The following is a 17938-nucleotide window of genomic DNA, read 5'->3' on the forward strand; positions in this document are numbered from 1 at the left end:
AGCTAAGGAGGGACTGATGAAAAGAAAAGCATGAACAGAAGACGAAGGCCTAGAGCAGACAGTGAATTAAAAGTCAACAGGAGAGGATTTACTCTAGGAACTAACACCAAAAAAAAAATCTTCATACTGTGGTTTGAATACTATTTTCATGCAACTCCTTAAAATATCTACACTGACAATTCATTAATACAGAAGGTCCATGTGGGCTGGTAAAAGATCATACTGCTTTCTTACACATGGTCTCTATTAAATACTTATGCAATCTAGGCCCACAATACTTCATAGGCTCAGTAAACTCCATCATCTCTTCATTTACCCATTCAACAATTATTAAGCGACGACTTGTGCCAAATACTGTGCTGAACACTAATAATACAACGGTCGGTTAAGAGAGTATAGCTGCCTTAACAGAGCTCACAATCTAGCAGTCTATTCATTAAATAACATGGGCCACTTAAAACATTACTAAACTCTAAAAGTAAGTAAAACTTTTTGCGTTAAACTGGACAAATGAGTTCAATTAATTGTTCCTAAACAGTAATAACTCATTTTCTGTATTTAAAAATCTTAAATTTTTCCAATCAACGATGTTAGGTGTAAATTCTGGGCCCCATATTTTAAGGACAGTTGACAAACCAGAGGTAATGTGAAAAATCTGAAAACCATACTTCATGACAAATGAAGTTTTTGGCCCAGAGAAGACTCAGAAGACATGGCAAGTGTCTTACATTTGAAAGAGGTAGCAGCATACAAGTTTGCTCTGGTTAAACTTGAAGCAATGGGTAGAAAGTTAATATGGAGGTAAATTTCTGTTTCAGTGTGAAGAGTTCCAGTAATTCAAACTATTCAGTAATAATTCAACCACATTACATTTCCATAATAATCTACAGTATTTCTTTCCATACTTTACAAAACATGAATTTCCACGTAATCCTTGAAATAATACAAAAAAACCCACAAGTATTTCTCTGTTATAGTTTAAGGAAACTGAGTTCCCAAGGGAGGGTCTTGCTAAGATACTGGGCAAAGCAGGTCTAGAACTCAAGTCCCAAATCTAATGGAACAGGCTGTCTCAAAGTAATGTCTTTCCATGTCTAGATGTATTCAGGCACACACCAAATGGACAGCTGTCTGGAATGTTGGCCAAGATACTCTAAAGCTTCGTCCAAATCCAATCCTTTAGAAATACCAGTTTGGTCAGTGTAAAAACCATGAAAAGATTCAGCAACGAATGGTCCTCTAGAATGCAAGTTTCATGAGGGCAAGGACCTCATCTTCCTTCATTGATCTATTCCAGTCCCTAGAACAGTAACTAGCATGTGATGTGCTGTGTAAATATTTGCTACATACGAATAATACTAATCATACATACCACTACTCCACGAAATATATACATAAAATACATAGCACTATTAAGGACAGGACCTTGCTGAAGTATCCAGCAACTAAAAATTCAGATAACACAAACTGTATTCTTAAAATTGCATCATACACTCAAAGCTGCTATCTGAAGTCCTGAAACTTAACCTAATCAGTTTTCAAAAACAGTGTCAGCTGCAAAAAACAAACAAGCAACAATAACAAAAATGCAAACCTTCTGGCAAACCTAAAATATTTTAACTAAAAGTAAAATGCAAGGTCTTTACAAGGTATGAAGGCTAAATTTGGGGAAATGAATTTTCAGTGTTGATAGACCTTTGCTTAAAGCATCAACCAGCATTTTAAGTGTGCTTGAACACTGTAAGAATGAAGAGATTTGTACAGCTGCTTTCATTTAAGGACAAACTCACACCCAGATCTCTACTTGAATCCCATCTTGACAAGTATTTACTAGGCTGACACTTCAAAGAGATCTGCTAATTTTACAAGTATATGCATTGAGATTCAACATAATCTACTTAGAGGTACTTGCATCCACTTGGCATTACTGAAAACTAAGACCAATAGGAAAACCACAACCAACGAAAACGTCATTTTTTAATACCCTAAACGATAAGGCCTAGAATTTCCAGACAGCTCAAGGAACAGAACCTGCAAAATATTCGAAAGTTATTTTTAGTTCGTTTTGCTTAAGAGGTAGGCAAAGATCAATGTTCACACTTTTCCTGAAGAACAGAATCATGTAACAAGCAAGGTGTAACAACCACATAAAAGATTTACTCCAATTTCACTAGATTAAATTATACCTTTTAAAGGTTTCTGAACAAAGATCGTTGATATTTAAAAATATAACTAACCTTTAAATGTAATTTAATATAACAGTAAACAGTGCGATACCGTAAGGATGTACTAGACCATTCACTTGGTTACACCAATTAATTATACGTTATTAGCAACTGGGTGTCATCACAAACCAACAGTGAAACCACAATCTTGTCTTTTCCCCCAACACTCAAAAAATCATTCCGCAGAAAAGTATCACAAAAAGGGCATCTTCCTTGAGAAGTGAGAACTCTTAAGTTTCCACATAAGCTTCTGTCACATATTAAAAGAATAAACTTCACAGAAAAGCTGCACATTTTTCCATCGCTGTATTCACCACCAGCAACATTGGCAATCCATATCTAACTCTGACATCAGCAAGTGATTCCGATTCTCCTTTACAGTATGTGGGTCCGTTCCTAAGTCTCCAAAGATGAAACCTCTTCAGAGAGCTTTCAAATCATGACAAATTAAACCACCTCTAGATTTACCCAAAGAAAATTGCTGGAAATGCAAAGAGCAGTTGAGAGAAACCTGTTAACAGGTTAATTCAACAAGTTTAAAACTTTGAACTCTTCCTTCGAAATCTTTCCCGGCCAGAGGGAGGAGAACAAGTCTGCAGGACCTGTTGCTTTGTCCCTCCAACCCACTAAAAGGTGTCACGGGCGCGCGCAAACGCCTCGCCCACTTGAAGCCCGGCCCGAAGTTGGGTTTTCCAGTGCCGGCTGCAGACTTCGGTGGCTCCGAAGAGGCCAGTCACCACTTTCCCTGCCTCCTGGGGATCTGGCCCGCGCAGCAGCAGACGAACGCACCGGGGGGGAGGGGGGCGGACTCACCTGATCACGGGGCTGTAGGGGCTCCGGGAGCGGCGCCAACTGCTGCTGCTGTAGGGGCTGGGGGACACGTCGCCGCCCCGCTCGTAGGAGCTGTGGCGGCTGTAGCTGGGGGAGCGGCGGCGGCTGTAAGGGCTCGGGGAGCGCGGCAGCCGCCGAGAGTACGGGCTGCTGCCACCTCCTGCCGGGCTGGGGGACTTGCGGCTCCTCAGGCCCTGCGAGGCCCTGTGGGACACCGGGCTGTCGTCCCGACCTCCCAGCGGGCTCAGGGACCGCTGCCGCCGCCTGTAGGCCTTGGGTTCGCTCTTGTCCTCCCGGTAGGCCTTGGGCGGCTCCTTGTAGGCCGAAGGCGGCTCCTTGGACGACTTAGTCCGGCTCCGGTGGGCCTTCAGGTCTCGATCTTTGCGGCTGCTGCTGCTGCTAGACGTGGCCGAGGCGCTTTTCCGGCGGCCGCCGCTGCTGCTGCTGCTGCCGCTTTTGGCGGCCTCGGCCCGCTCCTCGCCGCTGTGGCTGTGGCGGCTGCGGGACTTGGAGGCCTCGCTGCCGCCGCGCTGCCCGTCCCGCCGCCGGTGCTCGCGGTGGCGCTCCTTGCTGCGGCCGCTGCTGCTGCGGCGGTCCCGGCGGGGCCTGCGCTCCGACCCCTCCCCGCGCCGCTGGGTGCCGGAGGAGGAGGCCGGACTCCCGCCGCTGCCCCCCGTTCCCCCGGCAGCCGTCGCCGCCGTTGCCGCGCTGGCCCCCCCCAGCAGCAGCCCCTGCTCGGACTGGGAGCTCACATCCTCGTATTCCACCAGCGGGGTCACACCCCCGCCGCTACTAGCACCGCCACCGCCGTCCTGCTGCGGCTGGGGCAGCGAGAAGACCCGACGCTTCTCCGCCTCCTGCCCGGCGCGGGGCCCGCGGCGCCGCTTCTGCCGCCCTCCTGCGCGCCTCTTGCCTCTCGCCAGCCGCTTGACCTCCAGAGGGGGGCCCGGGCTGAAGCAAGAGGAGGAGGCCGCGGCGGCGGCGGCTGCGGCGGCGGCCGTGCCGGGAGCAGCCAGGAAGAGCAGAGGCGGCGGGGGCGGCGGCGGTTGCAGGAGCTGCGGCTGCAGGAGCGGCAACAGCAGCGGCGGCTGCTGAGGGGACAGGAATCGCCTCCGCTTGCGGCGTTCCTCCAACTTCTTCTCCGCCCAGCTCAGGCCCCCGCCTCCCCCCAGCGCCGTGTCCGAGCTGCTCGGCATCGCCTAGAGGCCGCCGCAGAGCGCGGCGCGGGTGCGGCCTCCTCCCGGGTCAGATCCTGGCCATCTCCCCCGCCGGAAACGGGAACTGCTGCGGCGGCGGAGGGACACCGAGCGCCAGGGCCGGCCAGAAGACGCGCCACGATAATCCGGGTCAGGACTCGGGTCCCTGGGTTCCAGGTCACAGTCGGGTATGCAGCGGCCTCCGGGCCTGAGGGAAGCAGGAATCCGGGTGGCAGAGCTCGCGATCGTGCTCGTCGTCCTATCCTCAGTAGCAAAAACACCAGATGCGCTGGGCGCTGACCTGCGGGGGAGTCCGGAGTCCTCCAAGTGCCCCCGGGGGTGGGGGAGCGGCCTCGGCCGCGCTCTCGGCTCGGGCAGCGCAACGCGGAAGTACCACCTTCGTCTCCGCTTCACTCCATCGCGCCCTGACGTTGGGTGCGAGTTCAGGGGAGGGGAGTGGGCGAGACAACAACACGCCTCCGCCGCCGCCGCCTCCTCCGCGTCGACGTCGTCCTCCTGTGGTGGCGGCGACACACGGCGGGCGCCTCGGAAGTGGCCTGGGCCTGACAACAACTCCCGGCCTAGGGCCTCGCGCACTCTGCCGCCCGCAGGGACGGGCGACGGGGCGGGGCGAGGCGGGGGCGACCGGGCTGCGGCTCACGGTTGGGGCAGCGAGTGTGCGGGGCTGGGCGGGGGGCTGTTTCCGGGGAGATAGGGGCGGCGGGGGGGAAGTTTCTGAGCCTGTGGCGGTGGGTACGGGCCCTGACTTTCTTCTTCCTTCGTCGCCGCCGCGAACAGAGGTGGCGGAGGTCCCCTTTCCTCCGCTCCCCCCCCCCTCCACGAGGAGGCTCCTGGTGTGCGCGGCCGGCCCCGGCTCGCTCCTCCCCTTCCCTCTCCGATCTTCGTCAGGAGGAGGGAGGGCGACGGGACTTGCTGGTTGGGCCCTAACCTCCACAACCCCTCCTTCTCGCCTCGCTCTTTCGGCCTTTCCCCCTCGGCCCTGACGCAAGGCCGGGGGCGCGCACGCACGTCACGCTCCGAGAAAGCCGAAGGTGAGTGGTGTTGGGGCAAAGGAGGCGGGAACAAAGTTGCCGCGCATTAGCGTGCTCGCTCCCGCCAGGGACGGGCGTGCGGGCCGGAAGTGGCGTAACGCAGAAACGGCTCCACTTCCGGTGAGGGTGGGACTATGTGTGAAGAAGGGTTAAAGAAAGGAGAGGATTCGTGCACCGCCCACTGCTGTCGCCTGAGTCCGTCGCCGTGATGGCACGCTGGTCGTGCCTGTTGCGTCCAACGCGCCGTTGCATCGTCCGCCTGTTGAAAGGTCACGGCAACAGCAAGAATTTGGGGACTCATTAATAATGCCGTTAGGGGCCTTCTGGGCTGGGTAGTCACCCCATCATGTACCCTCTGCCAAACCCCGGGGAGAAAAGAGGGCACCCCGCAAAAGAAGGCGGAGGTGGCATTAGTTTAAACTCTTACCTACGCCCAAGTTCGAGGCCCCATCTTAAACCTAAAAACACACTTGGGAATCACAGGCTCGAGCTTTAGTAACACTGAAATTCACTTATAAAAAAAAGCCTTAAATTAATTCGGGGAGTAAATGAAACGTCAAAAGGGACTACTGGAAATCCCAGAATTATTACCAGCAGCTTGAAGTCAAAATATTTGCTCAAGTGAGGGCTGCCTTCCGGCAGTTCACCCACTTTCTCCTTGATACCTAAACCTGTGGAACCGCCAAACTGTAGCCATACGGTAACTTCACGTCTCATTTCTTGTCTTACCAAATTTACCTTTCAATGATAAACTGGGCTTATAGGATAATTGAATTAAAACTTAAAGGGGTTATCGGCTCTGAATATGCTTGAAATATCTTGCTTTTTTTAGAGATTTTATTTTTAAGTAATCTCTACACCCAACATGGGGCTGAAACCCGAAGGTCAAGAGTCCAGTGCTTTACCAACTGAGCCAGCCAGGTGGCTTTCATGTGCTTGAAAAGAAAAGCTAAGCAATCCACTCAATGACTACATATAGCAACCCCTTTGCGAGTTTATTTTTTCAGATCATCAGTTGGTTCTTAGTTCCTAAACACTTGGTATCCATCCATCATTGATGCCCTAGTGTAAATATTTTTAATTGGCTTGACATCCACTAACACTGTATTTCAGACTGGACTAATCTAAGCTAAAAATCAGACTTGAGTGAAAGAATGAATACAAAGGGTGTGTGTTTACTGAAGGATAAAGGAGGAGGCAAAGCATTGCCCAGGAAGGTAGACCTGGGTGGGCCACACAGTGGGGCCTAGTGTGCAGCCAGCAGGAAGTGGTAAGGGCACTGGGAAGCTGAATAGAAAAGTAAGGGGCAAGGTGCATGTGCTATGGTGAGCGCTGTGAATTGTGTAAGAATTGAATCACAGACCTGTACCTCTGAAACAAATAATACAGTATATGCTTAAAAAAAAAAAAAAAGAAGAAGAAGATAGTAGGAAGGGAAAAATGAAGGGGGGAAAATCGGAGGGGGACACGAACCATGAGAGACTATGGACTCTGAGAAACAAACTGAGGGTTCTAGAGGGGAGGGGGTGGGGGGATGGGTTAGCCTGGTGATGGGTATTAAAGAGGGCACGTATTGAATGGAGTACTGGGTGTTATATGCAAACAATGAATCATGGAACACTACATCAAAAACTAATGATGTAATGTATGGTGATTAACATAATTAAGTTTTTAAAAAAGAAGAAGAAAAGTAAGGGGCAGGGTGCCTAAAACAAATTTCTCCTTGGTAGTATTGCTGAGTGAAGGTCTTATAGTCTGCTAAAGACCAGTTAGCAAGTGGCTTTTTCCAAAAAATAGGATTAACCTCTACTATCATTGGACTTTGAAAAGCCTGGAGTAACAGAAGAGGAGAGCAAAATAAGAGGTTTATTTAGCAGTTTCTCAAATCTATAACCAATTTCACTTGAGAATGTCATCTATACTTGCAGAAAAACAAAAAACAACCTTGACCCATAATAAACGGGCAGCTTCCAGACCAGGTTGCAAACAGAAAAGATGTACTAAAATATTTTTAGTGGGGTTTTGCAGCCCACATGTTTCTGCAAAGATTCTATCTTGGGAAGAATGGAAAGAAGAGAAGAAATGAAGCACTGTGAGCTTCTTAAAGATACCTTCCTGCATACACTGAAATACTAATAATACAGTAAAACTAAAAAAAAAAGAGAAAGACCTTTGAATTAGAAGCCATCTGTTTCTATAAGCTTGTCTACTTGTATTCATATAAAAAGATTTGAAATTGCCACTTGGGACTATATTTTAGTATCTTGATGTTTGTGTGGTATAATCTATTGCCTTCTGATTTTAAAAGAAAAAAAGGCAGGTGGTAAGTTTTTTGCTTTCTTTATTTATCTAACGGTCATACCATACCATATCAGCTGTTCTTAAAGTGTGGCTTGAGACTAAAACCTATTCAGTGACTCATGCTGTCAAAACTATTTTCATAATAAGACATGATTTGTCTTTATTACTCTCGTTTCATGAATGTACAATGGAGTTTTCCAGAGACAACATGACATCATCATTCTGATGGCTAATGGAATGTGTGTTTGTGTGTTCATATGTTTTCTAGAATGTTATACGGTATTAGGTTTCTCAAATGTGTAAACATTTGGAATATCTGCATAACTCAATGAACTAATACTCTCCAAATGACTAATGGATGATGTTATAAAATCATGAGTAAAACATTCATTCAAAGCGCAAGAGTGACCAATGTGCTTTGATATAACAGTACAAAAAGTTCATTGATACGATTTCAGATTCCACTTTACAACTAACCTTTAAAAAACTACTGTGGAGTTTTGGTGTAGTATCAAAGAATAACCACAGATGTCTGGAAAGGCTATTAAAATATTCCCTCTCTTTTCCAAGGACCGATCTCGTTCATATATTTTCACCAAAACAACGTATTGCAACAAATTGCATAAGGAGGCGGAAGTGAGAATCAGTTTCAGTTCTATTAAACCAGTCAATAAAGAGATTTGCAGAAACATTAATCCTCTCGTTTTTGTTTTGTTTGTAAAGATAGTTAAGTGTTCGCTGTGTTAATATATGATGGGGTTATTGTTATTTTGAATGAATACTTTTTAATTTTCTCCACTTTTAATATCAATAGATATAACTCACATAAATGAAACTCTTTGTGGTCCTCAAAATATTTTAAGAGTGTAAAGCGATCTTCAGACCAAAACCTTTGAGAAATAGTATACAAAATCATTAAAATTCTGATTCTCTGCTTCGTGCTTCTAATGATTTCTTTTTTTTTTTTTTTAAGACTTTATTTATTTGACAGAGAGAGACACAGTGAGAGAGGGAACACAAGCAGGGGGAGTGGAAGGGGAAAGCAGGCTTCCCGCAGAGCAGGGAGCCCGATGCGGGGCTCGATGCGGGGCTCGATGCGGGGCTCGATGCGGGGCTCGATGCGGGGCTCGATCCCAGGACTCTGGGATCATGACCTGAGCCAAAGGCAGACGCTTAACGACTGAGCCACCCAGGTGCCCCCTTCTAATGATTTCTGCAGTGTCTTTCAACACTGTTCCTCCTCTGGAAGAGTTTGGTTGTTTGACTTTCAATTAGGTTTTTCTCCACCTTGAAAAAAATTAAGCTCTTTTTATGTCAGCCCACTATTCTTTATCATAAGGAAGGTTATCAGCTTATTATTGTTAGAAAAGCTGAAACAATGGAACTTTTCAATTTAATAATAAAAATGTAGTGGCTAGAATTTACTGAGCACTTGCTCTGTATCAGGCTCTGTGCTAAGTGCTCTATTTTCTTATTTAATCCTCTCATCAGTACCTAGAAGTACAGTGACCATAATCCTGGGCTTATGCAGAATTATGCAACAATCAAGCATAATTGTCAATATTATCCCCTTTCCATCATATTAAAGTTTTCCAGTTTGGACTTAAATTATCTTATCATCCTACTTGTAAAAATTATTATCCACAGTTTACAAATGAGGAAACCGATGCATCAATAGATTAAATGTCTTGCCCAAAGTACATTGCTAGTAAATATGAATCTGGGATCCTAACCCAAATCTATCTAGCTTCATAGTCCAGTCTTTTAAGAATTACAAGGTGTTTCTGGGGTACCTGGGTGGCTCAGTTGGTTAAGTGTCTGACTCTTGATTTTGGCTCAGGTCATGATCTCATGGGTTGTGAGACTGGGCTCCTCCCTGGTCATGGAGTCAGCTTGGGATTCTCTCTCTCCCTCTCCCTTGGCTCTTCCCTCTCTAAAAAAAAAAAAAAGAATTACAAGATGTTTCACAGTGATATCAGTACTGAGATTTATATTGAACACAAGTATAGTAATAAATTCCCCAATAAACACAAAATTTATGATAAACTTTTAAGATCAATTTCACTAGTAAAACTCAGAAATTAAAGATGTGCCTCTCCCATGCTCATCTTTCACACAGTTCAGAGCCCATACTGGGTATCAATCCTTTGCAGAAGACCAATGCTGCCTCTGTGTGTGAGCACATGTGGAGAGGGGGGCGGGGCGGGGGGAAGCAATAAAGTTCTTCCTGGTTCAATAAAGCTGAAGAGTACCTATTTATAGAAGAGGAATGGTGGACTAAACTGCTAGAGGCCTTCCTAATATGGATTCTCCCTGATCATAAGTAACAGAACCCTGGTTTTGCAGGGGGTATAAATATGCATATAAAACTGCATAATATGTTTATGTCCTTCATCTCCTTGCAGATGAAGGACATAAACATATTATGCAGTTCTGGCCAATGAAATGTGAGTGGAAGTTGTTGGACGAGCCTTCTGTAAATGCTTCTTAAAATGGAAGGCAAATTTAACTGCCCTGTGCCTTTTGCCCTTCACCGTTACTTTTCTCTATGTCTGGAATTCAAATGAAATACTGGAGTTTGAGCAGCCATCTTGTGACTACAAAGGGACAAGCATGTGCTAAGGATTACTAGGTGAAGGGAGGCCAGAGGGGCTTGTCTCCCTGAGGATACTGTGCACGTGTCAAACCAACCCTGGACAAAAAAGACATAAAACTGGTAATATGTTTAAGCCACTGCTTTTTCCAATTTTATTAAAGCCAAACTAAATTCCTAAATATTGCAGTGTGACCCATGTTCATCCCACTTCCATGATGGGTATCATTAATTAATGATAGCACTCCTTCCTGCACATTCTAAATATAGCCTCAGACTCCATCTCAAAATAAGTGCCTGAAACCCACACAGGAGCAGATCAGCCACATTGCCCAGCAGCTCGGGCTTGAGAAGGACATGGGCCAAGCGGGGCTCTGCGGCACTCACCAGAAGAGCAAACAATTTAGCAGTGACTATTCGGGATGAGAGGATTTTGAGGCTGCAGGTCTCCTATCTCAGGGGCACCAGAATACTTTTCTATAGCACCAGGGCCTGATTTTGGTATCCCAGGCTAAGTCCCTCACTCCATCCCTTTCCCTGAGGGTAAACCCTTTCCCTGTGTGTCCCTCACCCTCTGGGCTCCCCCATGCATGCAAACTGAGGTGCCTGCCCCTTCCCAGGAATGGGGAAAGAAGAGAGGGGAGAGCTATGGTAAGAGAACCCTGGGGTTTATACCAGGGCTTTGGGGATTAAGTTCTACATTCACTAAGAAAGGAATTGGGAATACAAAGGGTATGGGGACAAGGAGTTTTTGGGGAATTTGTTGGAAAGAAGGTGAAGTTCAGTGATGCTCTTGATTTTATTTTATTTTTTATTTTATTTATTTATTTATTTATTTATTTGATGCTCTTGATTTTAATCCATACATCACTCATCACTTTGTTCTTAAAGAAGCCTCGGGAGAGAGAGAGAGGTAATGTATTTCAGAAAAACATAGTATTTGTGATAAAATTTTAAGGTGAATTTCACTAGTAAAAGTCCGAAGTAATAGATGTGCTGCTGCCATGCTCATCTCTCACATGGTTCAGAGGCCCATTACCAACAGGTCAGATGATGCCAGCAATTAAACCATGTTTCATGCCTGTCCTGGTGCAATATTTGCAATGATTTGGGACATGAAAAGATGCTCAACATCATTAGCAATTAGGGAAATTCAGATAAAAACCACAATGAGATACCACTTCAAACACTAGGATGGCTATAATCAATAGACAAGTTTTGTTGAAAAATGTGAAGAAAATGGAACCCTCATACATTGCTGGTAAGAATGTAAAAATAGTACAGCTGCTTTGGAAAACAGTCTGGCAGTTCCTCAAAATGTCAAACACAGAATTTCAATGTGACCCAGCAATGCTACCCCTAAGTATACACCTATGAGTTGTGAAAACATATCTCCATGGAAAAACTTGTACATGAATGTTTATAGCAGCATAATGCATAATAGCCAAAAGTAGAAAAAGCCCAAATGTCCATCAGTAGATGAACAGATAAACAACATGTGACAAAGTCATACAATATAGTACTTGTCAGCAATAAATAGGAATGGATTTCTGATGCATGCTACAGCATGGATGAACTTTGAAAACATTATGCCAAAATAAGCCTTAGTTTCTGTCTTTTAATTGTCATCCAAATTACAAAGTAGACACTATTTTTTTCTTTTGTTTTAGTTAATCTCTACACCCAATGTGGGGCTCAAACTTACAACCCCAAGATCAAGAGTTGCATGCTCTGTGGCCTCAGCCAGTCAGGCTCCCCAAGGTAGACAGTATTATTCCCATTTAACAGTTAAGGGCAGTACAGCTCAAAGAGATTTAAGTTGCTACAGCCACATAAACAATAATGTGAAATTGGAATGTTAGTGGAAAATGTATTCTTTTTTTTAAGATTATTTATTTTAGAGAGAGAGAGAGCGTGCGTGCAAGCAGGGATGAGGGGCAGAGGGAGAGGGAGAGAGAGAATCTCAAGCAGACCCCCACTGACTAGGGAGCCAGACATGGGGCTCGATCTCGCGACCCATGAGATCACAACCTAAGCCAAAATCAAGAGTCCAATGCTCAACCAGCTGAGCTACCCAGGTGCCCCACTGCAAAATGTATTCTAAACACAAATAAAAACACTTATTTAAGATAGTGTTTTTTGATGTGTAGCCATGTAATCCTTTCCTTTTCCTCTACTGTGTCCTCAGTGACCACATAAATGTCATCCATCTCTTCTTCATCTCTCCTGTTGGTGCTTGGCCTTCTTCCCAGTGACCTGAGTATAGCTAAGAATTTCCAGTGGAAATCAGGGGATTATAGAGCTGGAAAAAATCTTTAAAGTTGAACTCAATCCCCTCATACTCCCTTTATTGATAGAAACTGAGATTTACACAAATGAAATGTCTTAAGGTCCTACTGCTACTTTGTATAAGAAATCCAGGGGTTTCTTGGTCTCCCATCCAGTATTCTTTTTACATTAGACTCACAGTTTTCAGATTCACTAGTGGTACTCAAAGACATTCTAAGGGGCATATGTGCTGGGAAAGTTTTGAGAAATTGGTGGTCAGATCCTCAACTTCCATACTTCTAAAATTGATCTGCTTGAGAATGTTCTTGTGGTCAAATGTATTTTGCAGGTTCTCCTCCCACTTTACAAAACAAAGACAACAACACTCATTCTCTAATCTTAATGACACATTGCCCAAAAGTGTAAGAACAAAGACAAACCAAGCCACAGATCAAAACACTAGTGTGAGGAAGGCTTTTTAAATAAAGACAACCTGTCTCATTATAGTAGTTGTTAACATATTTCTATGGACACAAGAATTAATAGGGGGCATATGAACTAATGTCTAAAAATGATTAATCCAAACATGAAATATTTTTGCTGTTTCAATCAATCGTATATTACTGACAGTTGAAATTTTGCCTCACACTAGGACAAAAATTCCAACATTCATAAATTTCTTATATACATATTTTTATAGCAGCATGTTAAGGTGATCAATTAAAAACTTTAAAGCAAAAATGTATGTTCGTATATTACATTAGGATAAAATTATGTGAGAGAAGTTGAATGCAAATACAAATTCAAAGAGAAAGGAACATTGTAAAATTCTGCCTGTTGAAGGTTGATGTAGTTTTTCTAAAAGAATGATACTGGGGGCAGCGGCTGGCTGGCTCATTTGGTAAAGCATGCATCTCTTGATCTTGGGGTTGTAAATTCCAGCCCAACATTGGCTTTAGAGATTACTTAAAAAGAAAATCCTACAAAACAAAGAAACAAAAGAATGATAGTGGGTATCAAATAGCTATCATTGGAGAGTCTTTTGGATACATACAAAATGATATAATGGTTTTATTTTTAAATATTAATATTTATAGGGGTGCATGGGTGGCTCAGTTGAGCCTCTGAATTCTAGTTTCAGCTCAGGTTGTGATCTTAGGGTCCTGAGATCAGCCGCAGTTTGGACTTCATGCTCAGCGGGGAATCTGTGTGGGGTTCTCTCTCTCCCTCTCCCTCTGCCTCTCCCCCAGCTCTCTCTCTCTCTCTCTAAAATAAATAAATCTTTTTTTTTTTAAAGATTTTATTTATTTGACAGAGAGAGACACAGAGAGAGAGGGAACACAAGCAGGGGGAGTGGGAGAGGGAGAAGCAGGCTCCCCGCAGAGCAGGGAGCCCGATGTGGGACTCGATCCCAGGACCCCGGGATCATGACCTGAGCCGAAGGCAGTCGCTCAACCGACTGAGCCACCCAGGTGCCCATAAAATAAATAAATCTTTAAAAAAAAAGTTAATATTTATAATACAACAGAAAATTGCCTCCTTTGCAAATATTTTAATTTATAATGAGAAGAATCTTAAATGTTAACATTAAAATGTACAAAGGTATATAGAGGGTTTCAAAATTATTATAGGAATATAAGCAGAAAAACCTGAAGGGTACTGTTACAGACAATCCTCTGTAGAATATTGATGACTCATAAAAATCCATTACCATTATAGAAAAAAGTTCTCAATAAATCTGCTAATTTTTAACTCATTATTATCATTTCTACACATAAAAGAAAGCACAATATCATTGCTCTTTTAAAAAAAGTTTTTGAAGTCTTGAAGTAACAGAGATTTTTGCTCCCACTCCTAAATTTTGCAACCTTTTCTTATGCAATATTCCCCAGGAACCAAGGCAGCAGGTATAATAAGATTTCTGCTTAAAACCCTTCTCCTTAAAACAAACTGCTTATATGGGAAGGTGCTAACACCTTCATGGGATTCATATTACTTTTCATGATCTGAATGCCACTTTTTGCTCTATATTTATCTTTTTATCTCTGTGCAAACTCTGCACATTAGTCACAGTCAACTTCTTTTTAGCTCTTTGAAAGTCCTGCACCTCTCTCAACTCCGGGCCTTCTCATGGGCTCTCCCCTCTATTTGGAATACTCACCCCACCTCCTACCTCTCAACTATCTAATTTTTACATATCCAGATTTCAACTTAAATATCCCTTGAAGCTTTCTCTGACACCCCCTGCCACTCCCATCACTGAGGTTGGGTTAAATGCCCCTCCTTTGTGTTCCTGATGAATAGCGTTCTTCTCCACCAAGCTTGTACTGCAATCATCTCTTTCCTCATTTATATCCTCCAATAGACTGTCGGGTCCAAGATAGTAGGGACAGTGTCTACTTTACTCATCATCCTCTTCTTAAGGCCCGCACTACGTATGGTACCTGGTAGGTGCTTAATGAATACTGGGAGAATTAATGAATGGCTGGACTGATTTTTCTGATTTATCAATTAAAATAATTCCACTGAAAGTTAACAGCTACTCTAAAAATCTTAAGTTAAAAAGGAATTTTTGGAGACATGTAAAGGGCTCATGAATTGATGGGAGGCTCTAATACCAGGGCTTGAAAAATAGCTAAAGACCCAGTTAAGTCCAGATAGCAAGAAAGCAGGAAAATGTTAGCAAGAATAGCTGAGGAAGGACACACCACCTTTGTCGTAGGGCACTGCTCTTTGGAGATAATCTCCCTACCGCTGTGAATTAAAACTCATCCCCTCTTTATCTTTGTGTCATTGGGTCAAGATTCACATTTCTGGGGAAAAAAATGATCATTGGCTAAAGCTTTTGTGCCCATGCAGGCTCTGCTAGGGGATATGGCCCCTTCTGCTTCCAGACTGGGAAGAGGGCCTGCCTCTCAACAAGACAGCAGGGGAGTTCCCACAAACAGGAAGCAGGGATGGTTACAGTGCGGCCGAGCAAGTCCAGCTGTCCATTACAGCTGTCTAGAACTAAAGCAAAGTATGTGTTCCCATACAGAGCAGTTTGTTTTGGTGCCATATGTATATTTAGGGCCTCTAGAATAGCTTAAAAAGTAATGAAACACAAGAATTTAGCGTGATGTTTTCAGAGAAACATAATCTTCATTCTGTTGCCAAATGGAATATTCAGTAATTCAGATGTGTTTATGCTAGAAGTTTTACTTAATGAAGAGCTCAGTTAAGGATAGAAAGAGAAATTACAAAATAGACACTTAAAACATCACCTGAAAAGAACTTCAAGTACTTCGGGTTGCATTATACATAGGTTATTTCCTGCTACATTCTCGATTGTAGCACACAGTTGTAGTAACTGTGTATTTGTGGAAATTGTGGAAATTGTAGTAACTGTGTATTTGTAGTAACTGTATTTCTGTGGAAATAGGCATGCGCCTAGAAATCCAAAGGACTTTGAAAATCACACAACAGTTAAAAATGTCTGTCTGAATTTTGAGGAAAACTTGCAGTAATTAATATTTACCTTGAACCAACAAGATTTCAGGCTTATATAAACAAAGATGAAGGGGTTTTCTCAGATATGGAAGAAACGAACCATCTAAGAAAAAAAAGTTTAGCATCAATCTGAAGAATCAGGGATGAAAAAGAAGTATATGTCAACACAAAACCCTGCACATCAGTGTTTATAGAAGCTTTATTCATAATTTCCAAAATTTGGAAGCAACCAAGATATCCTTCAATAAGTGAATGGACAAACCAACTGTGGTATATCCATATACTGGAATATTACTCAGCAATGAAAAGAATTGAGCTACCAAGCCACAAAAGACATGGAGGAAACTCAGGTGCATACCATTAAGTGAAAGAAGCCAATTTGAGAAGGCTGCTTAAGGGTGCCTGGGTGGCTCAGTCGAATAAGAGTCTGCCTTTGGCTCAGGTCATGATCATGGGGTCCTGGGATCCAGCCCTGCATCAGGCTCTCTGCTCAGCGGGGAGTGTCCCTCTCCCTCTGTGTGCTCTCTCTCTCCAATAAATAAATAATCTTTAAAAAAGAAAGAAAAAGTTACCTACTGTAGGATTCTAACTATACAACATTCTGGGAAAGGCAAAACTAGAGACAGTAAAAAGATCAGTGGTTCTTGGGGGAGGGTGGGGTGTATGTAGGTGGAGCAAGAAATAGTTTTAAGGAAGTGAACTGTTCTGTATGATACTGTAAAGGTAGGTACGTGTCATTATATATTTGTCAAAATCCATAGAATTTACAACACAGAGTGAACTCAATGTACACCATGAACTTCAGTTAATAATAATGAATCCATACTGACTCACTAATTGTAATGAACATAGCACAGTAATGCCAGATTTTAATAGAAGAAACTAGAGGGTGAGGAGTATATGGAAATTCTTTGTCTTGCTCAATTTTTCTTTTTTTTTTTTAAGATTTTATTTATGCATTTGAGACACAGAGATACAGAGAGAGCGAGAGAGCATGAGCAGGGAGAGAGGCAGAGGGAGAGGGAGTACCAGGCTCCCTGCTGAGCCAGGAGCCCAATGTGGGGCTGAATCCCAGGACCCTGGGATCATGACCTGAGCCAAAGGCAGACACCCAATCGTCTGAGCCACCCAGGCGCCCATGTCTTGCTCAATTTTTCTGCTCAAAAAAGTAAAGTCTATTTTTTAAAAAGAGAGAGGCATATACAAGTGTAACTTTGAAATACTATAAACGTCTTAGCTACATTTATCATAGTATCTGATACTAAAATTGATAATAAAATTGATTGGTATTTTCTTCACAAGTGGCAGGTGAAACATGCTGAGGAATAAGAATGAAATAGATGGACATAAACACACAAAGTATTTACTGATGGGGTTAGCCAGCCCCCAAGATGAACCCCAATGATCCTCACATCCTTTTTACTGTGGTTTTAAGCCCCTAAATTTTGCAGTATTTGTTATGCAACAATAGATAACTAATACAATGCATTTCAACTAGGATTAAATCAATGGATCCACATCACAAAGTAAAAATCCTAAGAACACATGAACAACTCTGGAATTGTAGGGTATAGGAAGTATTACAGAGGGAAAGAAAAAGGGGGCAGAATCAGAATGATCTCAAGGAGTCTAGGGAACAGACCAGCTGTGAAAGAGAATAGTTGCCAGTCAGGTGATTACACCTGGAGGTTGGGGAGGACAGGAGAATTCCTTTATAGAGAACTGCCGAGAGAGAATGAGGGTTGCTAGGAAGGGATTGGTACAGTAGAGAAAAGCTCTTCCTTCTGGCATGTGAGAAGTTTCCATCATAAAAACCAGTCCTTGACCTGTAGTCTCAAGGGAGTCTTATCAGTTGAGAATCTCCTTCTTCTATGGACTCTGAGAAAGAAACTGAGGGTTCTAGAGGGGAGGGGTTTGGGGGATGGGTTAGCCCGGTGATGGGTATTAAGGAGGGCACATATTGAATGGAGCACTGGGTGTTAT

The 17938-nt window shown here is 43.6% G+C and overlaps 1 protein-coding gene across 2 annotated transcripts in view; it reads right to left on the reverse strand.

The window, feature by feature from the left end:
• Positions 1-4292, reverse strand: part of CDK13 (cyclin dependent kinase 13) — a 121576-nt gene extending 117284 nt beyond the window's left edge. For both annotated transcript variants that reach the window (XM_021703746.2, XM_021703745.2), the window contains exon 1: positions 3039-4292. In XM_021703746.2, the coding sequence (XP_021559421.1) occupies positions 3039-4252 (1214 nt within the window). In that variant the 5' untranslated portion in view covers positions 4253-4292. The remainder of the gene's footprint in view (positions 1-3038) is intronic.
• Positions 4293-17938: the final 13646 nt, after the last annotated feature.

This window comes from Neomonachus schauinslandi, chromosome 12, assembly GCF_002201575.2.
Source record: "Neomonachus schauinslandi chromosome 12, ASM220157v2, whole genome shotgun sequence".
Lineage (NCBI taxonomy): Eukaryota > Metazoa > Chordata > Mammalia > Carnivora > Phocidae > Neomonachus > Neomonachus schauinslandi.